The sequence below is a fragment of the Aythya ferina genome (assembly GCF_964211825.1).
Source record: "Aythya ferina genome assembly, chromosome: 25".
Taxonomy (NCBI): Eukaryota; Metazoa; Chordata; class Aves; order Anseriformes; family Anatidae; genus Aythya; species Aythya ferina.
The window spans coordinates 4267778-4293417 of NC_140323.1; the positions used below are offsets into that span (position 1 = coordinate 4267778).

The following is a 25640-nucleotide window of genomic DNA, read 5'->3' on the forward strand; positions in this document are numbered from 1 at the left end:
ATCCCACGTGGTGTTGGGGGTGTTTTTGTTCTGTTATTTGCTTCCATCCGTTCTGTTTGGGGAGGAGAAGGGGTAAGTCAAAGAGATATTTTCCAGCATCCACCAGTTTGGAGAGACAGATCTGCCTGGTACGGAAGATTTCAACAGATTTAGTTTCAACACGGAGAGGATTTTAAAGAAGGAAGAGGAAGGAATACTGCCTAACGTAACCGAGAGCTGGAGACTCGAGCCATCACTGAGACCACACAGAAAACCTGGAGCTCCAGCCTGGATAAGCCACCTGGCTGCCAGGTCCAAGCTCACACAGAATGTATGTGGGGGGACGGACACCCCCAAGCTGTACAGGGCTGTTGGGGTGCCCCGTTAACTGAACTGGGAAGCGTTGTTGCTTATTAAAATCCCACGCGACGGGGAGGGCCTGACATGCAGCTGCCAACTCCTCGCTCCAGCTAATCATCTCAAACCTAACGTGTCCTAGGCTTTAGTGAGCATTTAAGAGATTACAGGCGTAAATCCCCGGCCTCCCAGAGGAGCTAGCCCTAGTGCATACACCCACAGCATCCCCTTACAGCTTTGTTGCTTCTGGCCTACCCTGGAAGTGAAAAGGCAAATGCTCCGGGAGGGCTGGGGTGTGCAGCACCAACAGCACAGTCTGGTGCAAGGAAGGTAGGTCCCTAGGTGCTCAGGGAGAAGGGTTTTAAGAAACATGCAAGGAAAACAAAACAAAACAAAACAAATTTAATAAATAGAATAAACATTTAGAGGACAGCTACAGCAAAAAGAAAGGGCACTTCACTTTCCCTTATAGACAACGCCTTGAATAACATCCAAAAACCCCAAAACCACAATGGTCTGAGGCAGGCAGTGAAGGCAGGGACCCTCCACCCCCTGAGCCTGCCCCACAGCTTCCACCTTCCTTTGCAGCTCTCCATCAAGAACCCCCTCGGTTCCTCTGGCAGGTTCAAACGCTTCTTTAAGGACAACGGCCAAATATAAATTATATTTTTGTATGATCTAAGTTCCTGAAGACTTTAAAATATTTCTATTGACATTTGGAAGCTTTTATTTGTTGGCAAAGTATTTTATGTTGTTAATTCTGCATTTTTGTTACCACCTCCATTCATCCTGCTGGGTCTTCAACCTTTCTTCCACAAAAGATGGGATGAAAGGAAAATGAGGAATTCAGCGTTAGCTCAAAAGCAAAGCAAATTAGGGCTTGGGCATTAGTAACCTGATCGATATGCAGCACTAGTGGTAGCCACGAGGAAAATATTTAGGAGGCATAATCTAACCAGACCTACGGAGCTTCAGAGCACTGCAGAACGATTCCCCCAGCAGCCCTGCAGAGCGTGGGCCTGGTTTGGGAGAAGAGCAAATGAAAGAAGAAAAATGAAGTGATGTGCCCAAAGGGTCGTCACCGCACCGAGACGCAGAGGCTGGAGGCGCTCAGGGTGGATCCTGGGGAGCGCCCAGCACTGCAGGCTGGGACTGGAGTCAAAGCCCTCACCCCAAAGACATCTTCTGTGCTCCTCGGGAGGAATCGCCGAGCTGGAGGAGCTGCTTTGGTGCACGGCTGTGGTCAGAAGGTCCCCTCCAGTTTCGGGTACAGACTGTGTGAGAGAAGCCGTGATGCCCCCACCACGCTGCCTGCTTACCCACGGGCACAGCTGAGCCCCCTCAGGAGGTGCACAAATGCGCCTGGATGGAAAAACTGACACAAGTCAGCAAAGAAAAGCTAAATGCTGCCGTGAAATTCAAGGACAGAGGTTCAGCACCAGCCTAGGTGCAACCACACAGGCTGTGCGATGTCTCTTACACAAACCTGGCCTCAACAGGTGCTTCCAAACGTGTCTGGAAATACTGCTGGCTCTGCCTGTTATATTTAACTTTACGGTGTTGGAAAACAAGATGATTTATAGCACGGTAAAAGCAGTGTCTGAACGCTGCAGTGCCACAGGGTTTGAAATAGCAGCTACCTGCACCCTTTCCCTGGGAAGGTGAATACATCTTCCACGTGTTTATTTGTTAAACTAGACCACAGACACATTTTATATAAGTGGAAAACTTCATGAGTTGGATTTCCAGTGTTGCAGTTAGCACTGCCTGGCGTTGCAAACGGGCTGAATATATTCTAGGATGTAAATTCATGGCCCAGTATTACCTAAAGCCTTTAAGTGACCCGTAGGTCCCCTTCAAAGTTAAAGGTTCTCAACGTGAATTCAGCTGTGCCTCTGTGTTTTGAAAAGGGAAGCACACACAGCCTCCTCAGCACGCATTTGAAACCAGAAGGCTGGTTGGTTTTTGCAGTGTTGTGAGGATTACGCACAGAAGCAAAAGGTATGAGCTGGAGATAGCCACAAGAGCCTTCCAGCCACCTGCTCTAAGCCCAGCTCTGATGCTCTGTTCTCCATCCACTGCTCCAAGCAATTATCTCACCACTTGCTGCCTCAGTTTCCCTTCCCGAAAAGCAAGGCATGAGCAGGTCACCGTGCATCCCCAAGTTCTTTGCACGTTTCTGTGTATTCACGCCCCTGCCACAGGTGTGATCGGAGCTCACGGAGGGTGTCAGAGCTGATTTTAACTGCCCAGCTCAGGCAGCAGGAACATTTCAGCAAGGTGGGACAGCCACTGCCAAGTCCCTGGGGGCAAAAGTGCCCTTGTTGCTGTGCTGGCCGTACCTGGCCACTACCTAACCCAGAAAGCCACAGCCCAGCTGACCCCAGCACTTCCCAAGCATTATCACGAAGAAACTCCAAAACCTGTGCACGGTCACGGGGCAGGCTCTGCCCCAGGGATGCTGGAGAGATTTGCTGATACTCCAAGGAAAAGATAGCAGCACGCTACAAAGCACTGCAGGTGAGCACAGGGGCACCCGCTGGGTGAAGGACAGGGGCGGGAGGGGACAGTGAAGGTTTTCCACCTGCAGGGAGAGGCCAAATTCAGGCCAGGGCGGTTGCAGGCTAAACCCCTTCCAGACCAGACAGCTCAGTTTTTGTACATAGACACAAGCCACGTTCCAACAGAATATTTTTCTGGTTTACTCATCGGGGTTAGGAGACGTTCAGAGGATTTGCGCACACCCCTATCCATTTAGCAAGGCACAGCCAAGGCAGCGTTTGCACCTAGTTAAACTTTATCCAGGCTATAAGAAAACCCTACATGCAAAGCCTAACCAAAGCCATCAACAGGAGAAAAAGATGTGAAAAACTTCCCGCGACACCAGTTAGAGCTTCCTAAAACGCAACACAGGGGTTAAAAGGAAAGAAAGGAAAGGTGTTCGGAGCCAGGGGAGAAAATTTAGATTTCAACATCTTAACCGAGTTCATTGGATTTACACCATCGCATTAAGCTGCAAATCAATTTCCTGTCTCATTAAGAATCCCCTACATGTAATTGCTCGGAGCATTTACTTTAGGGATTAACTTACAGGGATGAGTTAAGTGCCTGCTTTCTGCTCTCAGCGCTGTGATGGCTCACTAAGGAAAGTCAGCTCCTTTCACAGGGTCTGCCTCACTTCTTGGCAGCAAAACCAACCTCACGAGGATGCTGCGAGGAGTAAGCAACGCGGGCGAAGTGCTCTGAGACTCCCAAATGAGGAGCTAAACAGTTCTGATTTATTTGTATTTAACACACAAGAATCTACCTGATGCTACTGAAGTCACACACTGAGCTCTGCGTTCATGGTTTTAGGTTGAATTCAGCACTGGGCTATGTGGGTTTGAGTCAGGGACAGCTCAGATGTAGAGCAGGACAGATTAAGTGTTGTGCCCAGAACGGGAGATGCTCCATGCCTTTCATGCCTTCACCCACGTCAGTTAATGCCTGGGGGTTCTCAACCTCACCTGCTCTGAACGTGCAGAGCTCTCCCCCATCCGCACGAGCCCTCTGCTGTGAATGTTTTCATCCAACGCCACTAAACACGGGCAAGGCAGTTTTCTTCTCTGTAACTTTGTTGTACGCTATTTTTTTTAAGGAAAAAAAAAAGGGAAACATTGCAGGCATATTGTATTTACTGTAATTATGGTTATTTATTGGCTACGGTAGCACGCAGTTCATAAATAAAGACCTTCAGAGACTTTAGACAACTGCTGGAGTCTGGAGTGCTTCTGTCCAGCTGTAAATGCACCGGGTACCTTGCTTGCTCAGGATTCCCCCTGGCCTTGGAGTATTTTCCTGGCTGCCCATTGCATGAACTCAAACAAGGAGCCCGGCGAGACCCCATCCATGTGGGGCTGAACTCCTCGGCAAAAGTTAATTCAATTAAGACATCGTAAACTCCAATTCTATCCCATGGCAGTGATAACTAATGGAAAGAGGAGAGACTGTCCTTGGGGCAAGGAATTGAGGTTATTGAGGGGCTGGTTAAATACATCAACATAACGTGCTTTACCTGGCTGGTATTCCAACACCCAGAAAGTAATGCTGGAAACCTCAAGTCAGAAATCTCACACAGCTTATTAGCAAAAAGGGTAATTGATTTTCGAAATAGCTTGCCAAAAAAGCTTCATCATCAATCGCAGCCTTTAAACCAAGGCTGGAAATCTTCCAGGAAAGATATCCATGAGATCAGCCACGAGCTAGCAGGCTCGCAAAGGTTCACTTACATTACTGAAAATAATTTCCATCATTGCAGGAGGCGCTGCATGAAATCACCTGGTCTACGTTATGTCAGATGAATTCATCACAGTCCCCCCTTCTGGCCTTAAAAAAAATCTATTAGCTTCCTTCCACCTTCAGGAAGGGTGCCAAGAGATCAAGTGGAGCAGCCGTGCGTGGCACAGGCCTGCGGGCCCTGCTGGAGCTGAGGAGTGGACAGGGGAGGAAGGGGGCCCAGCAGCACCGGCCGTAGGAGATGTCACCCAAACCCCTTCCCTCAGCCCATCCGGGATACGTTTGCTTTTATGCAGCCTGTAAAACAATCACCACGTTTAACCATTTCTATTTACAGGCTAAAACCCTATAAAATAGCTCACAAAAAAAAAAAAAAAAAAAAAAGGAAATACACTTTAGGGTAAAGCACCGCAGATCCAAGTCTCATTTTTGGAACAAAACCCGAAGGGCCTCTTTCAGCAAAAACACCGTAAATAACCCCAACTGTTCCCCCGAAGCTGTTTTGTAAGCTGCCAGCCCCAAGGATTTCCAAGGCTGTCAAGTGAGCACCTTTCCTGCCCAGCCCCAGGCAGACCCAGAGCCTCCTCCAGCACCAGCTCTCCCCCCAGCACCCCTGGGTGCACGGTGGCTGCAGCAGGACGGGTGCCCAGGAGCTGCTGTGAGCCCCGAGGGCTGTCAGGGGGATGGTGCAGAGCAGCCACTTCTTTTCCAAGGAGCCCCAGCTGCCCCAGGTTGAGGTGCCTGATAACAAGCTGATCGCAGGGAGGACAGGACGAGGCCCCAGGAGGCCGGGCTCAGCTGTGCTCTGGCCCCTCGCAGGCTCCCGCCCCTCTGCCCCGTGCTGTGCAAAGCCACGGGCGAGCTGCTCGGTGCCGGAGCCCCGTAATTAGCTCTGGGAGTCGAGCAGCAAAAGGGCTTTGTAAAGGGCAGGGAAGCGTCATTAAAGCACCCAGCAGGGAGCGGCCAGGACGGAGATGAATCGCTCCCCGCTCCGTCCTCTGCGAGGGCACTTCTGCTTTCTCAAGAGCCATCATTAAATGCCACCGTGCATCACAGGACTGAGCAGAGACGTGTCCTCCCTGGTGAGCAGGAGGGGCCTTTGGGAACACGAGCACGCTGTGCCGCAGCGATGCTGGGTGCAGGGTGCCGTGAGCACCACTGACACCCACCCATCCCAGTTCTTCCCATGGAGCCAGAGCCACACACTGTAACCCCACCACCAGCTGCATGTAAGACCCACCACTGTTGTGTTGTTGTTTTTTTGTGTTTTTTTTCTAGGAGCACCTGTGTATTTGCAGAAAGCCTCCCCGCACGGCTTGCAGGTATTAAGGCTGCAGTCGCTGCGAGGACAGCCCCTGCTGCGGGATTTGGGCAAGCCCTGGCCCAGGAGAGGGGTTTTTGTAGACAGAAATACCGAGGGGAAAGAGCTCGCTGCCTTTCTGTGACACCTGAAGTCCGAGAGCTGCATCCCAGCAGATCACCCGACTGCTGCAGGCAACTGCAGGGCCAGGCAGGAGGAGTGCCAGAGATCAGCGCGCAGAGAATGGGAGCCCAGGCACTGCCTCGGTGTAAAAGCAGCATATGGGGGTTGTTTTTCTCTTTGCTGCCATTCAAATTCCAGCAGTTAAGGCAATCTAGTTATTCAATTTAGATAAGCTTCAGTAGCTAACAGCAATTTAAACAGCTGCCTATGCCTCACCATTCTGTTATTACCTCCTCCTTTCCAAGTGCTAATTCCATTAGCAAATTGACTTCCTCCCTCACACAATCTGTCTGGCTTTAGTATGTACAATGCTAATTGCTTCCTAATACCTAGGACCATCAGCAGGCAGCAGAAGTTTGTACCACAAGAAAATCTCTGGCTGGGAACCGGCAGCAAGCAGCGCTGGGTTCGCATGCAGCCTCTGCAGTCCTCTCCTCCAGGTGAGGCAGACAAACAATTGCTGAAATAAACGGTGGAGGAAGAAGTTTGGGCACTGTATTACAAAGTCAGGGCAGGGAAAAACATTTTCCTACAGATCTGATGCTTACTTCGGGAAGAGCAGATTTGGTGACTCAGAAAACGTGCAGAACACGGGAGGAGATGGGAACACATAGGGAGGAGGAGAGAGTGATGGTTCAAAGGGTCCTTGCTTCGGCTGCTTCCTCCCTGTCCATCTGAGCTCCCTTTTCCCCTCTGTAACCTCTTACCCCGCAGCACAGCCTGCTCTCCCTCCCTTCCTCTCCATCCCCCAGCAGACCTGCTAAAGCAAACATTAGGAAAAACACTTTGGATTGTTGTAAAACGCAAAAGCTTACAGGGAAAGTACCACTTCAGGCAGCAGCCACATCAATAAGAGACCTCATTCCATCCTTTCTGATGCTGGAGCCTCGCTCTCCATCGCTGCCTTCCATCTTTAAATTAACTTTAAAAAATGCATTCATCTTTCCTGCTCCCCTTGGCCAAAAAAAAAAAAAAAAAAAAGAAGAAGGATGCAATAAAAAGACGAAGGACCCTTTGGGCTCCCTCTCTGACCTCCTCAGCTAAGCAGGGAGAAAATGGCTTGTCCTGGACCTTTCATGTAATCTCTCTGCATTTCTAAAACACAGCTGCCCACAGGAGCAAGCCCTGCATTTGCATTACAAAGCACAAGGAGACCCTTCCAGATGGGTCAGCCTCTCTTTGTTGGTTTTAACCATCAGCTCCCAAACCCAGCACAAGCCTGTTCCTGCTAGCAGGGGGTTCTTCAGCACAGAGGGGTCCCCACAGCCTCCTCTCTCCTACCACGAGCATCCCCAGCTTACAAAGTTGTTACCCATTTCTTCCCTATTTAGCGAGCAAACAGAGCACTCTAAATCCTGTGCACAGAAGGTGCCTGCTTCAGTTTTTATTAACTGTTTGTGTTCTTGCCCAGCTCTATTTAAAAGGGTGCAAGGGTCCCTTTGCATATCTAGGGCTGTGCACCGTGGGCACCCACCACCAGGAAAGCCATCGACAGAGAGATCCGGACTGGATGAGCGCAGCCAGGCACACAGCAGGCTCCCCAGAGTGCCTGAGGCATGAGTGCACAGCGGGCAGCTTGCTGCTGCTGCTGCTTTGTACAGGTTTGGGAAAGAGAATTCCTTGGGGGTGAGAAGACGAGGCACCGAGAAGAGCCAAAATCCAGGTCTCACTTGTTAGAGCCAGCTCAAAGGGCGGTGTTAAATCTGGGCAAGAGGCTGAGTCAACGCATTTCACCCTGCTTAGAAGCGCCTTGCCATGGTTTTACTTCAGCTGATAAGAAATATGTTTTAGGATAAAAGAAACGGTTTAACCTACAGCAGGTATCAACAGGGAAGTTTAACGGCAAATCAGTGCAAATCGCGGAGTTTGCTGTAATCATTTTTTCACGTTGATCTTATGAGCACGCTTGAGATACAAAGATACGATTTCAGCTCTTATCCCCGCAGCAGAATGAGGAAGCCAGTAAAAGCCCAACTACATGGACCTGGTCCCCAAATTAGGGAGATGTTGCTGAGCCTCGGAGCAGTGAATTCGGCAGGAGAGCCACCAGCTTCGGGGATGGGGGAGCTCTGACAGGGAGGAGGAATTCTGCATTGAAAACCATGAATTAGTGAGTATCGAACGGACTCGTTGAGCTGCCCTTCTAACCAGGTCAAGGGGAAAGACACCTCCAGAGCCAGCTCACAGGGGGTCCTAGAGATAGTCCAGAGCACTGGAGACCACGTTACACTGGAAATGTACCAAGAGAAGTCTGCCCAAAAGCTTCCCCAAACATCTGCAACCCAGGTGGACTTTGTGGCAGCAACGCCACAAGGAAGAGAAGTGCAGCAAATCATGTTTAAGTCCCTGCCTAGATGGACATCTACGAGTTACTGGAGATAAGGAAACACCCCCTAAAAAGCAGCAATTCCAAGGCATGCAAAGCACAGCATCAGCCCACGCTCCTCCAAGCTGCGTTTCGAACAGCAGCAGCTACTGAGCTTAAAGCAGCCTGAGCCAGCTCCTGTCTAGGTCCTGGTTCTGTGCTTTGGCCATTCAATTAAAAAACTATTAAAAAACCTATACACCTAACCCTCAGCATGCCCAGCACAGCCCCAGCCCCTCTCACTGCCCAGGGAGGAACCTGGGCATCTGTTTAGTTTCCCTGCAGGGCTTTTTTTGACTACGTGCCCACCACCAGCCACCCCTGATGGCCCAAAAAAAGCTTAGAGCTCCTTGTCAGGCGCATCGCTACAGCTTGCTGCAGGACACGGCTGCTGCAGAGCTCCTCGGCCACCCGGCTGGAGCATCAGCAAAAGCAGAGAAAGCCCAGAGGCAAAGCAGGGCTAAGGGGAACAGATGGAGGCTGCTGCACAAAGGCAGCGAGCGGTCCTTGCAGAAGCAACACAAGAATGCTAAAAGACAGGGCCTGGAGAGGCACAGAAGGAGGAAGCAGGCTGACCACAGATGAGGACACCCACAGCGAGCTTGAGACTGGGAAATCCTGGAGTAGGGCTCAGAGGAAGCAGCGTGTGCTTCTGGTGAAGGACCAGAAGCAGAGGAAGGAGTTGCAGAGCCAGAAGGAACAGCAGAGCGAGGACAAAGCCAGCGCTGAGCACAGAAGAAACCAGAAGAAGGGGACCACGCATCTTCCCAAGGGCTCCCACGTGCCCCCCAGAGCCAGGCTGCTAGGAAAAGAGGCACCTCCTGTCCCTGCTGAACGGCTCCCTTCACGTTTACAGACTTCTGCAGCGCCTGTGCCCACCAAAGTCCTCCCACAGAAGCAGGGAGCTTGGCAGAGCTACAAACTGAGAACTCCAGCCCGATCGTGGGCTTGCTTCTACTCTCAGACACAGCCAGGCAGCCCCGTGCTCTACAGCTCATTGTCTCTATAAACTTATTAGCTACTTAATCATACATGAAGACTTGGCTCGCTGCATTTCAGTTTTTGTTCCTTACGCAGGAGGCTCTGCAAACAAGGCATTTCCTTGTATACCCAACTCTTTCTACATTAAAGCATTTTTTTTGTTCTGGCAGAAAGGAAAAAACCAGTACGCTTTGATCTTAAATATTAGAGCTGTATCATTATTTTCCACAGAATTGGAGGTACTACGCATTCCTGTACCTTAGCTCATGGAAAAAAGGAAACGGACTTGGTGAATATAGTTGTTTACTCTAAAATTGAGGCAGAAACTAGAAGGAGAAGGCACTTAATAGGTCCCTCTGTGGATTCTGCGACCAAGGGGGAACCAGTACTCCCTACTGAGTTGCTGCATGTTTTATACTTATTAGTCACCAGGACAAATGAAAGATCCACAAGCCCACTGAACTCTTCCCTCTCCTCCCCCTTTAAAGATTTTTAGGAGTGAGCTCAGCTCGGAGCTGTGATTAAAAACACCCCGTTATGTTCCCAAGCAGCCGTGCTCAAACTGAAGATTGGCTTCTGCTTCCTACTGCTCCCTGCCTCGCTGTTCTGAACTACAAAGGAGAGTGGAAGCTCCCAGCTCTCACTTGAAACTTGCTTCCTGAGCTCCAGCGGCGGGAGACAAACATCTGTAGAGGCAGCAGGCAGCGGTGGCTCACCTCATCCCTGCACAACCAGCTCCTGAGGATGGAGTGCTTGGGTTTGATGGGGACAGCAGGCAGCCTGGAAACCATGTTTCTGAGCCCAGCTGCTGCACCCTCGCTTCTTTGTGCCTCTTCCTGGAGAACACCACCTACCAAAAGCAGCCATCTGGGTCAGCCCGCATCGCCACAGCTCTGGGCAAGGCAGAAGAAACGACAAGGCAGAAGCAGGGTCCCAAGTTATCAGCTACAAAACAAACAAAGAAAGCAACTAGAGGTAAAATAAAGGCTGGTTAGAGGAGTGTCGGGCAGTTTTCTGTGGCTCAGTGCCCTCTTAACTTCTGTCTGGACCATTGCAGGAGTAAAGAACATCAGCCACCCTTTCACACCATGCAGGGAACAAGAGCCTTGCCCCACCTGGAGACACTGCCTGCACTCCACCACTAAGACCCACACTCCAGTGCTAACTTACCAATTCTTTCGTTAAGCTTCTCAGCCTGGTAACAGACAAACTGCCAAATTAACAAACCTCACCACGAAATGCTGCATCGATACTAATATTGCTAGATTTATTACAATAAACAAGACAGAGAACAGCAATTGCCTTAAAACTCAGGTTGTGTCTCTGCATCACTTCTCCTCAAAGTCTTCTGCAAGGAGCGGAGAGCCACTCTCAGCAAGACAACTCCTATCACTCCGCTTCCAATTCCTACCAGGGATGTATAAAATGATTTTCTTTGCCAGAAGTGCTGCTGCACTTCTGCGTTGGTGTTGTTTCCTTTGATTCCTTCCACCTCATTCGCTGCTAGCTGCTGCTCGTGAGTCAAGGACTTCTGGAAGTTCAGATCCACAAAGTCCTTTCGGATCACTCTCACCCCGAAGTAGACTCTCTTGATGACCCTGAACGTCTTCAGCATCCGCACATCGCAGCGGTACGTCCCCGCGTCTGACTCCCTGGTGGGGGAAAACTGCACGACAAAACCGGGGTTTTTGAAAGGTACAAAGAGGACGTCGTTCATGGTGATGAGCCCTGGGGCGAGCCTCCACGTGTAGGTATAGGCTCGGCTAATGAACTCGGCCGTGTCCGAGCTCAGGCAGCTGAAGTTGAACGGTTTGCCCACCGGGACGGTGAAATGGAGCAAACCACAGCCCCAGGTGGTGAGGCAGGGGGACCTGCGCATGGTGCAGTTCCTCCTCTCCCCGGCCGGGGTGATCTCGCACATCTCCTCCAGCTTGAAGCCCAGCCCGCAGGTGACGCTGCAGGACGTGGCGTTCACGGCGACTTTAGCGACCACCGACTTCAGCTCTGCCGGGATGGTGACTCTTTGAAAGGAGACCACCAGTGGAAGGTAGAAAGCACAAGATAACATCCCAAGGGTGCACCAGCTCCCTAAGGTCTTCATGGCAGTCATCAGTCAGATGTGCTACTCTAAAGCCGCCCAAATTCAGCAGTAAAAAAATAATGATAATAAAATAAATCACTCTCTGTAAGCCTCCGTACTCAGTGTTTCTGAAGTGCCACCAGCATCACCTTTAAGACCTAATCCTTCCATTAGGAGAAATCCTCTAACGAGACAAGCTTGAAGTGCAACACTGCTGAAGGTGCAGCACATCGCTGTGTCGGTCAGAATGAATCTGAGTTCTGGTTCTTGTAACAGAGCAGCAGAATGTTTAAATTCACCTTATCCGGCAACTGGGATCTATTTGACAATTTAAAAAAGATGAAGTCCTCCCTCCTTAAGATTTTATGTGCTATTTTAATGAATTGCCACTCTATTGTTCCAGTTTAATTTTCTTATGAAGCTATAAAACAACAGAAGTACTCGTTACTGAAACTTTTAAAAGAGCACTATTCAGTGTGAGGAAATCATGACTTAGGTAGCACCTGTGGTTTTATCACATCTGCATATCCCAAAAATCCAAGGCAATGCCCAAGCGACCAAGACCACAAAAACAAGATTTTGACTTCACTGCCATCACACTACCCAGGGATCAAAGGCCAGGTGAACAGGGCTGTATCACCGATGCCCTTCATCTCTACACAGGGCTCGGCAAAGCAATTCCGTGAGCTCATGTTCCCAGGTGACGATGTCACAGACGAGCTCTGCTTGGGATTCAACAGCACTGACCTCCGGGGATCTCCTGAGCCCCATCCGCTGGTCACGTACAGCCACTGACTCCAAAGAGCAATCTCGGAGCCAAGATCTCCACATTCAATCTATGAATTTGTAAAACTGAAATCCCTTGTATGCTGTCATAGCTAGAGAGTGCATAAAGAGGAAACATCCCAACATAACTCACCAAGTGTTCAAGCATCCCAAAAGAATAATGCACTACTAAAGTTCTCCTTGAAAAAAAAAGTCGAAGTTGTTTCTTTCGATGCAGTAATGAAACTATGGTCAAGCCAGTTCAATAATCAATTGCCTCTCTACCAGCAATTGAATTATGGATTGCAGGAAGGGCTAGATTGCCTTGTTCTTAAACAGCTTTGCTAATGAATATCCTTGCTTCTTTTTCTAAAACCCCTTAATTTATTAAAATGATAACTTTTGAAGATCTAATCCAGTTATATTTCACATCCCAGCTACACACAGCACACTTTGTGCTCAGCCCCCCTTTCAGCACAGCTGTCTCATGTGCACTCAGGTGCACAGTGCTTTTTATTACATTAGAGATTTACTACTGCAACCAAATGCCCCATTAAAGAAAAAAAATAAAAGAAACTAAATTGAAACAAAAGGAACACAACACACCAGCTGTGGTGAAGGTACAATACATCTGCATTTGCACCAGAGCTGTGCTGTGGGATTCCCAGCCACTGTCACAATATAAATGATCATGAAGCATGGAGAAGCCAAGACTTAACCACTGACTTTAGGAAATAAAACATACATCTTTATTTACAGACACAAAAACTAACATCACTATGTGCTACCAGCAAGCCAGTATCTGACACGTACTGTACAAAACTACGCATACCAAAAAATAAAACAGAAGATGGAAGAAGATAAACCAAGGACATATACACTGTACAAAGAAGTTTTAACAGAAATGAAGGCTGGAGTCTGTGGCAAATAATAGGCTTTAAAATAATCTAGAGAACCATTGCCTATGCATCTTTGAAAGCTTGTGAGCTCAGCCACGCCACATATGGGTGGATTTGACATGACAGCGTTCTAGAAAAGATGTGAATTGTACTATAAGCAGAAAGAACAAAGAAAATTAATACTGTACACGTGGGAACAAATTTCATTAAGCAGACCACTGTACCAAAGCCGGAAATGAAAATACCAGTTTTAAAAAATCCTTCCCATTTAAAATGCCTCCTCTCTTCCCATGCTCATATCTCACGCTATTACTGCACACTTCCGACCATAAATTAACACATCTCTTTATTACTCCTCTTCTTGGCTTTTAATGTCTGCAGTGTACTTTGAAAATTTAAATACATAGAGATATCTCAATAATTACATCTAGGGAAAAAAAAATGAAGTAATTGCATAGGAACCGTCAAAGTCACTACAAAACAAGGGGCATTAGGAATGAAAACTTTCTTTTAGCAAGCTGTTGGTCTAGTGCAGAAGGATCAGGCTGTAGGTACTGGATAGAGAAAGTGTCTCTTGCCATTCCCACAAAGAAAATACTACAAATGTCATTAAGAAATAAAAGGTTGAAGTACAGCTGGGAAGAAGCTCCGAGCATTCATCGTTTTTCTATTCTTGATCCAGAAATAGAAGAGAAATAAAACAAAAGATTGCTTTTAAAAATTCGAGTTCCATATGTTTTGTTTTTCATACGATCACATTGTTATTCATTTCATCTGTACGTCTTGGAAGGATTACTGAAAAAATACAGTTGCAGTTAGGATAAATATTGGCTCTGCTTCTTCTGTAACTGCTAGTATACACCAGCAAAGGAGGAAACCAATTGTTTCTGGTAGTACATCTTAAAGGAAAGAAACAGAATAAAAACATTTGCAAGGACGGAAAGAAACTGCCAACACAGCTCTTCATATTACAGTCTAGATGAAAGCATATAAACTGAGTATTTTATCTGCAGCTACTTTCCTTTGTTCCTTTTCCCAGAAGCAGAGTCATCCTTCATGTCTAAAATATCCACTCTATGAAGATTCATTTTTTGTGGACTTCAGAGGGTGTCTTGATTCTTCACTTTACGTCTCTATCCACTTGAGATGAAATCAAACTTGGCACATAATCAGTAGCAGTGTTTCACTAAGCATGTCAGCACAGAAGACATCGCACTGAACTAACAGAAAAGCTAGGAAGGTAGTGCAGCTAGCAGAGAAGGACCTACAGCCCGCTGAAATGAGAATGAACAGCAGAGAAAGGGAAGTCTGTAGGATGCAAAGCCATATGGTATCAGGAATAAACACCATACACTTCAGGTATTCTTCAATCCAGGAACAAAAGAAATTACTTTTTAAAAAAAAAAAAGGTTGACAAGCTCTGGAGTGGCAACGTGTTTGGTACCAGCTCAGTTGAGAAATAGTGATATATGACAACACAAAGGCAGTCCAATTAAGTCTCTTTGCAAATCGCATGACCTGAGAGTCAGCATCTTACACTGTTCGATGAAGAGGCAATTAAGGAAGAATGAAGGCCATTTCCTCTTCAATATTCATTTCTTATAAAAGTCACTCCCTGAATCCATGAACAATCAGGCTGCTGCATTATAGTCAGTCCATTCTGACCGAGCATTTCATCTATTTTCCATATTATGGTGCCAATACAGGAAAGAACAGGGGAAGATAAGGAAGAATGTCTTCATAGCAATTCTGAGATTGCACCACCTGCTAAAGAGATCAAAGACAGGTGAAAAATAAATCATCAGGCTCAAACAGATGTGACCAGAAACCAGAGACCACCAAATGTTGCAAGCATTTCCAGACAAAAACAACAAAAAAAAAGAGAATAGGACTTTCTAGATAAAGCTATTCTTTCCAGAATTAGATATAATCAGCAAGACAGTACCTATGACAAATTGAGATCTTCAGTATTTTTGCATTTGAGATCACATGCATAGGCATGGACAAGGTGGCTAAGAACCTCTGAGCTTTTATTCCACAGAGGCACAAGCAAACTTACCTGGTAGAAAATTTTTGGATTCATCAATCCCAAAATCTCAAAGCAGAAACCCAACTGAAATGAACGTTTTACCCAATTTGGGGTTATATCAGAATGCTGCACGATTTTGTTCCAAGACCATAAAATAGATCAAGCTTCCCAGTTTGTCTTTACTGAAATCTGATTTTGACACATCTGCTTTAACACTAGGACATTTACTGCCAGGCTGCACAGCCCAGCCACAGAGACAGCCTGCAGCAGGCTCCAGGTCTCAGCCACGCAGCTTGCAGAAGACACTGTATTACGGCAATTCAGACAACAGCTGCCAGAGAAAAACTGCTCATTGAGAGGCTGGTTTAGGGACCGATCACTTCCATCAGAAAGCAACAGCACAAGGAACTAGCGGAACTGACAGCTTCATGCAAGAGACCCAGAGAAGCCGGTCTGGCTCCAGCACTGCAAGCAGAAGGCCACTTCAGTTTGCAAGCACGCAAGTGGTGAAACGTCAGCAGACACAAGAAAAATTAGCTGCCCAAAACAGAAGTTATAAGCACAAGCCAAAAAGAGAACAAAGGAAGACAGACATGAACTTCATGAGAATATGACTGAGCTTTGATCCAAGTGATGTTGTGTTTTGTTTTGTTTGTTTTTTTTCAGTGGACTGTTACTTTCATCACACAACTCATACAGATGCTTCCAATACTAATTGGTGGGACCTACTGCGTGACCTGTTTGGTCAATGGTACTGTACAAGGGAGCACAATAACAGATGCTACTGAGAGAGAAGTCCACCACAGCAATACTGATTATTTGCTATGATTATTTGCATCCGAAGCTCAGCAGCAATAACAAGTGAAAGTGCACAGTTGTCTCTTAAAGCAAGTCAGACTGTAAGTATTGCACAGAAAACTATAAGCAAAACCTCACAAAAATTCTCCCAAATATGATTTCCAATCATGTGCAAAAAAACACACAGGTGCCTGTCCAGAATCTTGCTTCATTTGAAACATGTTAGAGGCAATGGGAGTGTTTTCCTACAGCTCTGTAGAGCAGATTGATGCAACAACGATTACAAGCTGCCAAGAAGAAAGCACACTGAGATCTGTCTACAATGATAGACCAAGCAAATTAGTAAAGAGTGATAAGAAAGTTACAGAAACATACACCTTGGGGAAAAAAAAGGAAAAACATACCTGCTATTTAAACCATTTCTCTGAAAGTGATTACACACGGTTCTCTGAAGTGCTTACACAGTTACTTAAAAATGGACAAGTTAAGATACTCAGCTTTGTTTGTTTGTTTTTTGAAACAATTAACCACTGAAATTTGTTTGGGAAGCCACACTGTTAAGTTTCCAGTGCACAATCCTCTCTCTTTTATGTCCTTTTGCATATGGCCACGTTAATTAGCAGCGAGATAAAAGAAAACAATCAACAGGCTTGCTGATGAAGGGTTATACTCATCTGGTGTTCAGACTAGTCTTGTCCACCCAGCATGGCATAACAGAGAAGTCAGGATGTTTAACAGATGCCAGCAGACATCTGAGAATCTGTATTGACCCAGACAACTCCCTGTGATTGTACTTCTAAGCACATTGGATTGCCCCTCATGACCTGAGAAATCGAGAGAGAACTGCCCTGCCTGGTAACCCTGACACTAGAAGCTAATCTGTGCTGCTCAGAAGGGCTAAGGATATTCTCGACTATTTGTTTAATTTCTAGATTTTGTAAGGTGCATCGTGAGAAGATTAAATAGAAGCCCAGAAAACATTCACCATGTTTTGCCACTTATAGACAGGTTTCTTTTATCACATCCCCTTTTTCTGCATATAGCAGTTACCAGTACTGGAATAAGCAACATAACAGGAGCAGAGCAGGAAGGACAATGAGCAAGGTGGGTAACGTAGGACCAGCAGTGAGGGAAGGAAGGGGTTAAAAAACAACAAAAATCAAATCAACTCTGTGCAGTCTAAAATCCACAGCAGCAGCTGCTGAGTTCAAGGAAATGCAAAATTTGATATATCAATTATATCATATCTTTGAATCCCTTTATGTATCAGCCCTACGTTCTCTGTGGGACGTAATTAATCCAAATGTGTACTTCCTTTGCTACACCTGAGTGAACTTTCCCCAAATATGCTCAAGTAGCAAATGAGACAGATGGAAAACACTGTCACCAGCTGGGCCCTAACGAAGGTGACTGCAAGGCTTGTTCTAGAGTAAGCAACCAACAAAACACAATTTTAAAAAAATGTGGAAAGAGCCAACAAAACCTGTCCTCTATTACAGCATCTGTGCTTTCCGGGATTTAACTAAGGCTATTGCATAGCTAGGTATAGAAAATTTTTATCTTAGGGTCCATTGATCAAACAGGCAATGCTCAGTCTTTTACTACACTCCTTTAAGCAACACTACACTTTGCCTAGTGGAAAGTCACAGGTGTGTATTTTGGCAGAAACCATAAACAACAATATTCTAGTTCAGATAGGAAATGGAAAACCCCAGTTACGAGGTCATTTAGCTGAGTCCCGGAGAAGAGGGAAATAAAACCTCTCCTAAGTCAACGGACAGTATTTCTAACCTTCAAAAAGTTTTTGATACCTGCTTCATTTCCTAGTTCTGATTACAGAACTTTTTTTGTTCATTACACCATCGATGGCGCAAAACATCAATTTAAGCTTCTGAACCCTTCACTATTTACATTTTTGCTGTCAAAACCTACCCAGCCAAACTGAGCACAGTTATTGCAAATGTAAGAACTGAAAGAAGTTAATAACTAAATGACTAAAGTCAAAGACACTTTGCTTTTGAAATAGTGCTCCATCTCTATCAAAAACCCTACACGTGCTTTACATTATGCAACACCACATGCATGGATATCAGTTTTACTAAAACTACTAAAAGCCCTTCTGCAAAAAAAAATGTAAAATTTTGCCTATCCTTGACAGCAGCTAAACATTTAGTGAGCAGGTGCCATTTGGGAAGATAAAATGCTATGACTATATTAAGTCAGGGTCTGTACAAAGCAAGGCCACCAAGCAAGCAACGACGCTCACACTGGGTCCTTACCTGTCAAAGGCTGTCCCAGCTCCGCCTGCACTTTACCCTTCGCTGCTCCTTCCAGAGGTAAAGCACCTCTGTCCCCTTTGTAGAGTTTCGGTTTAAATGGAGAATCTTTGTCTTTACCTTTTGATCCTTTAGGCCTGCCTGCTTGCTTCTTCTTGGATTTACCATCTCCCTTCACACCCAGCAGCGGATGGACTTCTGTGGAAAGCAATGTGTTACCAAGAGGAGTCATCATTAGGACACTGAAATCAGACGTTAAATACAAACAACATTAAAAACTAGTTGCAGGATGCCTGTTCTCATTTCTAGTTTGCAAAACGCCAGCAAACTTTGTAAGTAGGTGGCCATTAACCATTGTTGTGAGAAGTAACTTCACAGAAAAGAAAATCAATGAGTGACCACCTAGTATTTTGACTAGGCAAAGCTAAAATCTATGTCAGATGCAAAATAGGCATTAAAACAATGGCAGCTTCTAATCACCATCATTAGGTACTCCTTGTAGTTCAATGTTGGTGGTTTTGGGCTTCTTCTTTGGTGCCTGAGGTCCATCAGAGGAGGACTGTCTCTTCTTCTCAGAACCTATTCCCTCATCGCTTAAAGAACTCTGAACAGCATCAGGGGGAGGGCCATAGGGGTTTTCTTCTGGATCTTCCACTTCAGGAGCAATGGGTAAGTAAAGCAGAGCCTTGGAGTCCTCCAGTTCTTCATCACTATGAAAGAAAAAAGTAGGCTGCCTTTTAAAATTAATGATCTTTGACATCTTCTCATTCACAAATCAAGACCCGTCTCTGCAGGGAGCAGTCAGACAGCCACACTGTGTAGCTGACCAAGGCATTCAGCAGCTTGAGAACTCTGTACAAATAGATATTTGATACCTTAACCAAAGACATTAAGGAGGAACATGGAAATGCTGCAAAGACAAGGCTTGTCATTCTTGGAGGGAGTGCATGCCACACGAGTGCCACAGTCATAGACTGCCTGGTTTCCTGTGCAAGACTGATGGTGATTAACAGGGGACTCCGGGACAGAGAGAAGAAAAAAAGACAACTCTTGACCGTCAGAGATGCACTGGGTATTAAAAAAAATGAAGAACAAAGGAACACGGTTCATCTTGGTCTCATTTCTTTCATCTTCCTCACCCAGAACAATTAACAACTGAAGCCTACACCTTGTTTGTGCTGTAACTACATGAAATGTAGCAATCCATCCAAAGATGCAGCTTAGTCTCTGCAAAGGGCTCTTTACACAAGTAACTCTTTCTATCTGATACACGAAAGACACAGAAAACACAAGTATGGGGAGGGCTGTTATAGTATACAGGGAATACATTCGTGCTACATTTTATATTCATACTTTAAACAAAATTATTCTTTTACCTGCTACAGAAGGCAGCAATGGGATCTACACTAGTTACATCCACTTCTTCATCTTCTGCAGCATCAGCACCTAAGAATCAGGGGAAAAAAAGAATTAAAGACAACAAGGAAAAGAACAAATTACTTAGAATTTGTTTTAATGCTTTGTTCCCACAAGCCAATGTTATGTTTTAATATTAGAAAGTCCTAGAGAAAAAGTAATCTAAAAGCGTGAAGTACTGCAAAGCCTGGTAACGAGGAGAGCTCTGCGGTGTGCTGGGAAGAATCCTTTCTTTAATTCTTTCTATAGGTTAGCCTTTTCCAGTACACAACTTTTTGGCACCACCAAGCGGCCAAGTTGTGCTGCTACTGATTCAAATTCAGCATCGCTTCTGGTGAGAGCAAGCCCACACACCCACGGGTCAAAGACTACTGCCTTCGACTGAAAACACAATGGAAAGGGGAGGCTTTGTTAAGCAAATATGGCACGGCAATTAGGAGGAATCACACTGATTGTCGATTTAGATACCTTCATTTATCCACTGCTGTTTGACATTTACTACCCACGTACGCTACTGTGACCACTAGTTTTAATTTTTATTATGATCATACATTTGGACTACAAATGATTTGGTAACAACTGAACTGCTGACCACACCGTTGCTGCACAGGAACAAAGTTTAGGCATTACCTGTCTGTTCTGGTTCACTCTTATCTTCATCTTCAATGTCAAACTCAGACTCTCTCTCTTCATATTCTACATTCTCGTCCAGTTCTTTGAAGTCAGGTGCAAAGGCACTCCAGTTTTCCTACACCACCACAAATTCAAGATGAATTTTACTTTACGCAACAACAACCACAGCGAGGACTCGTGCACTTACAATCTCATACCACATTAAAATCCCCCAAGCCATGTGCAACATCACAGAAGTCATAGCTCTATCATATGCCAGATAGGAACTGCATGAATCAGCTCCTACTGAAAATATGACCACACTCCTTCGATATGGCAATGTATGTCATTATCCCTAAAACCAAAGTCGTATGTTAATATTAACCACTGCAGTTTTGACACACACACACTCACTCAGACTTCCTATACTTAACACATACAGAAGGACGCCATCCCCTGCACAAAATGTCCCTGTGACTTAACACGAAGCTTAACTAGTTCCGCAGTTGAAGTATATGCACCCTCCTCACATTCAACTCGATGGCAAACATCTTTCAAGTCAGGCAGGTGAAGCTAGGGAGCTTGCTGAACTGGGATTCAATAAAGTATTTCAACATGCAAATATTCAGTCTGCTAGGATGGAAACCAACCAGGGAACTCTCTTAAGGAAATAACCTGAAATGCTTACCACTTGATTCTGAGCCCATATGGATACAACGCCACTGGAAATGGAAGCTATGATCGGCCGGACAGGATGCCACTAGGTTGATGTGGAAGAGAAAAGAGGAGGAGCTTAATTAGTGAACAGAACTAAGAAAGCTTAGTTTGCAAAATAACCAGAAACTCAGCACTAGTTCTTACTGCTACATCCAAGAGCAGCTCTCCTCTGGTCCCATGAAGGATTTTCACTAGGTTTCCAATGCTTTTCTCCCAAATGTATAGAGCATGCTGTCGTGCTGAACCTGCTACTATATATTCGCCATCACCAGAGAAACAACACTTCTTCCATGGGGTCCTACGTACAAAAGAAAAAATTCAAAGTAGGCAATTAAACAACAGCACAATACAGAGGACTGCTCTCCAGACCAAGACCTTATATCCTCCCATCCACAAATAATATTTACATTTCACATCAAATTGTGACTCACAGGATTCAAATAAACACACCTGTCCATTACACCAAACAAAATACTGAGTTACCCTTTGTGCAGTTGCTCCCATTAGTACAGAACACACAAAACACAACCTTTTCAAGACAGGCTTTCACTCATTCTGCTGCCTCTTACCTGTTCACTAAATCCTGCAGCTTCTGCATCGGCTCAGGCTCCCCATCTCGTCCACAGGTTAAAATTTCACGGCCATCGTACACCCTGATTATCCTGTCAGCTGTGTTTATCAAAAAGCAGCTGTAGGAAAGATTACACAGAACATGCATTGCATTAAAAAAAATAAGAAAATAAAGAGTCAGAATATGTTGCATGAAATAATTGTGGCAGTTCTTAAGGCCTTGTATAGTCAGTAGCTTTCAGCTCATCTTTAAAGATACCACTTGATAAATAGCTCACCTTCCTTTCCGAGCAAATTCAATTGATTTAATAGCTGTAGTGTTGCTGGTGCCAGTTGTCACTCTGAAGGAAGCAACAAGATCCTGAGTGTCTGTTTTTAAGACCAAGATCTGAAGATGAAGGAAACAGAAGACAATCAGTGCCCTCATTATGACTCACCCCACTTTCGGTACCTTTCACATCTGCTGCTAACCCTGAAAACAGAAGCCTCAGCAATCTACACAGGAATAGCTGGGGCTCTGCAACTGTAGTTTTAGTTTCTACTATAGTTTCTGCGACACTTCTGCAACACTAACATTGGTTTATTTACACTGGAAAAGGATCCAACACATACAGTCAAAGACAACAGGAACACAAAGGCCTAACTCAAAGACTCTACAAAGATGCTACAGATCTTCAAAGATGAAACGTGACGGTGCAGATGATCGTGTCAACACCATATCGAATTATTCAAGACACATTGAGGAAGCCTTACTTGTACATTAAAGCAAAGAACACAACCTAGAGACATCAAGCACCTTGAAAAAGACAGGAAATAATCTAAGCTACTGCACCCAGTGCCTCTTGCTACAGTCTCACCTTCCCCTTGGCATTGCCCGTATAAATGTATTCCCCTCGCCTGTCAAAGGAGGCCACTACGTTGAGATCAGAATCATCATCCACAGGCAGAACAACATGCTTGGAGTCTGACAGCGTGAGCATCACTGGCGCAGACTTCATGGGACAAACCAGAACTCTGTTTCTGCAAAGCAGAAAAGGAAGAGTTAATAGTTTGTTCTCCAAAACAGTTCTCACATTTAGAAGTATAAAAAAAAATCTCAATCTATGTTGAGCTAAATAGGATATGTTTTCTCTAGTCTTACACTGCAAAATGACATTTAACTGGTATCTTCTTTCATTTTCTTTCTTTCTTTGGAAGCTTCTTTAAGTTTATAAAGTTAACTTATAAACTCAACAAGACATTTCTATGCACAGTTTTAAGAATCATTCTCACGTTTACTCTACTCCCTTCCTGATACTTTCATAATAAAATGAGCCACAACAAATCCAATCACGTAAAGAAGACACATTGAAAGCACCTACTTTGCAAAACACAGTGAAGTATTTTAATAATCATTAATTTTACCCAAAGGAGAGCATTCAAACTTTTTTTTCCTCACAGGACTTACTGGTCTCGAGGGTGGTACTGAACTTTCAAGATAGGCGAAGGAAACCTAAATCTCTGGTCGCAGTCTCCAGAGAGCACATCCCACTGTGACACGATGTTGTCAGTTGAAGCACTCACTAATTTGTGACCATCTCGACTCCAGCTACAGTGACAAGAATGAATTCAAGTACAAGTTACTTCTCAAATGCATACAATGTGTCCACCAATAGTCACTTAAAATTATCAGACCTAATTATTGGGTTCAGCTATAAAAACGTTACTGTGAAAAACAACTTCTGAACTCTAAACAACCCCAAACTTAGCAGACATACCATATTCTCAGGCTATTTTAAAGGGCTACATCCTAAAATGCAACTCTGTATCCCACAACGTTCTGTGTTTCAGTAGCTAACAGGAACAGCTGTCAAGAGCAGTCAGGCTCTCGCAGCACCTGGTCCCCAGCAAACACAGACACAGGCAAATTCTGACAAAAAGGAGGGCAGCCTCTCACACCTGGTGGCTCCTGAGGAGGTAGCTATTAGCTCAGAGAGCACTCAGCATGCAGTTACAGCATTCCTGGGGAAAAAAAACATCAGTCCTCTCTCACCACAAGGAGCAGACGGGGTGAATGTGGGCGCTGATGATCTTGGCGATGCCCCTGGTCAGGAAGTCCCAGATGACGATGCGCCCGTCGTTGCAGCCCACGGCGAGCAGCGTGCCCCAGCGGTTGAAGGTGCAGGTCAGGGCCATGCTGATGCAGTCCAGCGTGCCATCGGCCTCCTGCGGGGAACAGGGTCAGGGTCTGCCCGAAAACCACTGGCAGCGGGATGGGGACAGGGAGAAGGGGTGTAGGAGAGGGGGTGCTTACCTCGGGGTAGTTCTGCCCGAAGGATTCTGCAACGAAATGCGAAGACAGCACCGGAGTTGGAGAATCATTAGGGTTGGAGAAGCCCCCCAGGATCATCTGCTCCAACCACCCCCTGCCACCACTGAGCCGTGTCCCCCAGCACCAGCCCCAACCTCTCCTGGAGCCCCCCCAGGGACGGGGACTCCCCCACCTCCCTGGGCAACCCGTCCCAACGCCTGCCCGCTCTGTCTGAGCAGAAATGGCTCCTCATTGCCCACCTCAACCTCCCCTGGCACAGCTCCAGGCCGTTCCCTCTGCTCCTGTCCCTGGTTATCTGCGAGCAGAGGCCGACCCCCAGCTCCCCACCCCTCTCAGGGAGCTGCAGAGAGCCATGAGCTCTGCCCTGAGCCTCCCCCCCCCCCAGCCCACCCCCCTCGACCCCCTCACAGGACCCCAGCCCCTCCGCCACCCCCTCTCAGCCCCCCCTATCCTCAAGCTGAGGGGCCCAGAGCCGCTCACGGGACTCCACCACCCCCCTGACGCCCTCCCGGTACCGGCGGGGACCCCCTTGGCTTTCCGGGACCCCCCCGGCCCCGGGTCCCCCCCGCCCGGCCCGGCCCCGCCCCCCCCGGCCGCACCGAGCAGCTCCAGGTTCATCGCGGCGCCGTCCCGCTCCCTCCGTCCCCGTCCCACAAGGACCCCTCCGGGGGCCTCCGCGCCTCGCCGCGCCGCCCACGCCGTTCGCCTGACGGCTCGCCGCTCCCTTCCTCCGCCGAATCCTCAGGTTCCTCTCTCTCCTTCTCCGCTCGGCTCCGGAAGGCTTCGACCGGAGGCAGCCAGGCGGCGACGGCTCCGTTCCGCTCCGTTTGGCGGCGCCGGGGCGGGGGCGGCGCTCAGGCAGCGCGGCGGGCAGCCCGCTGGGGGAGCACGCACAAAGGTGCCGGGCGGGCGCCGAGGCCGCGGCCCGAAGGTTCCGGGGGGCGCCGCTGGCGGGTCAGGGCGGGGGTGGGGGGGGTGAAAGGGGCGGCTTCCCCGCGGGTGTAGCAGCAGGAAATAAAAATTAAAAAATATTTAGTAAAAACACGACGGTTTCGGCCGGTCTGATGGTTATTGTGCTTTTTTTTTTTTTTTTTTTCCCACACGCAGTCGGCTCGTTGCGTTTTCCTCACGTTTTCCTGTCCCCGTCAGGGGCGGGCCGCACAAACACAAAACAAAACGCGAAGTCAAATAAAACAAACACGAAATAAAACACAAAATAAAACGCAAAATGAAAGCCCGGCCCCGCGCCCGCCGCTGTCACGGCCCCAGGGAGCTGCGAGCCCCGAGCGGGGCCCTGGGACATTATAGGACGGGGGGGGCTCCGCTGCGAGCCTTTAGGGGCAGTAATTAACCCTCCTAATTAAGGTGTTTGGGCCTTGGGGTCCTGCAGATGCGGTGCTACAGCGCTGCCACGGCCCTCCCAGTACCACCCAGTGTCCCCAGCTCCCCCTGAGAGCCCCCCAGTGCCCCCCCACCCCATGCCCTCCCTCATTTATGGGGGTTTTCTCCCCGCTCACCTCTCCCCACTTTGTGGCTGCAAGGCAAGGCTGAGCAGGGGGCTGGGGAATCCCAAATGTGGAGCCAGTCCCAGCACCTTTCCCTCTGTGCTTACCCCTGGCTCCTGCCTCCTCACCCACCTGGAGGTGTACACCTCACAGTCGCTTTTGTAAACACAGCGGTTTTGTTATATTTTCCCCCAAATCTTCAGCCTGAGCTCCCCTTTAAGC

At 47.0% G+C, this 25640-nt stretch overlaps 2 protein-coding genes across 5 annotated transcripts; both read right to left on the reverse strand.

Annotated features, from left to right (window-relative positions):
* Positions 1 to 10743: 10743 nt before the first annotated feature.
* On the reverse strand, positions 10744 to 11684 carry TMEM81 (transmembrane protein 81; the record flags this gene model as incomplete). Its single annotated transcript, XM_084497804.1, has 1 exon — positions 10744 to 11684. Exon 1 carries the CDS (start codon positions 11548 to 11550, stop codon positions 10744 to 10746), a length of 807 nt encoding a protein of 268 aa, XP_084353930.1. The 5' UTR covers positions 11551 to 11684.
* Positions 11685 to 13007: 1323 nt separating this feature from the next.
* Positions 13008 to 24637, reverse strand: RBBP5 (RB binding protein 5, histone lysine methyltransferase complex subunit). 4 transcript variants are annotated; one of them, XM_084497801.1, is made up of 14 exons: positions 24513 to 24637; positions 23896 to 23921; positions 23635 to 23807; positions 23050 to 23190; positions 22460 to 22622; positions 21881 to 21990; positions 21602 to 21721; positions 21177 to 21330; positions 21004 to 21075; positions 20334 to 20451; positions 19664 to 19733; positions 18768 to 18997; positions 18291 to 18485; positions 13008 to 14948 (listed from the first exon to the last, which is right to left on the reverse strand). In XM_084497801.1, the coding sequence occupies exons 1-14, from the start codon at positions 24529 to 24531 to the stop codon at positions 14923 to 14925; spliced, it is 1617 nt and encodes a 538-aa protein (XP_084353927.1). In that variant the 5' UTR covers positions 24532 to 24637; the 3' UTR covers positions 13008 to 14922. The 4 variants fall into 4 exon arrangements, with proteins under 4 accessions (XP_084353927.1, XP_084353926.1, XP_084353929.1 ...); XM_084497800.1 differs by having other exon boundaries at positions 13008 to 14951; XM_084497803.1 differs by having other exon boundaries at positions 14788 to 14948; positions 18408 to 18485.
* Positions 24638 to 25640: the final 1003 nt, after the last annotated feature.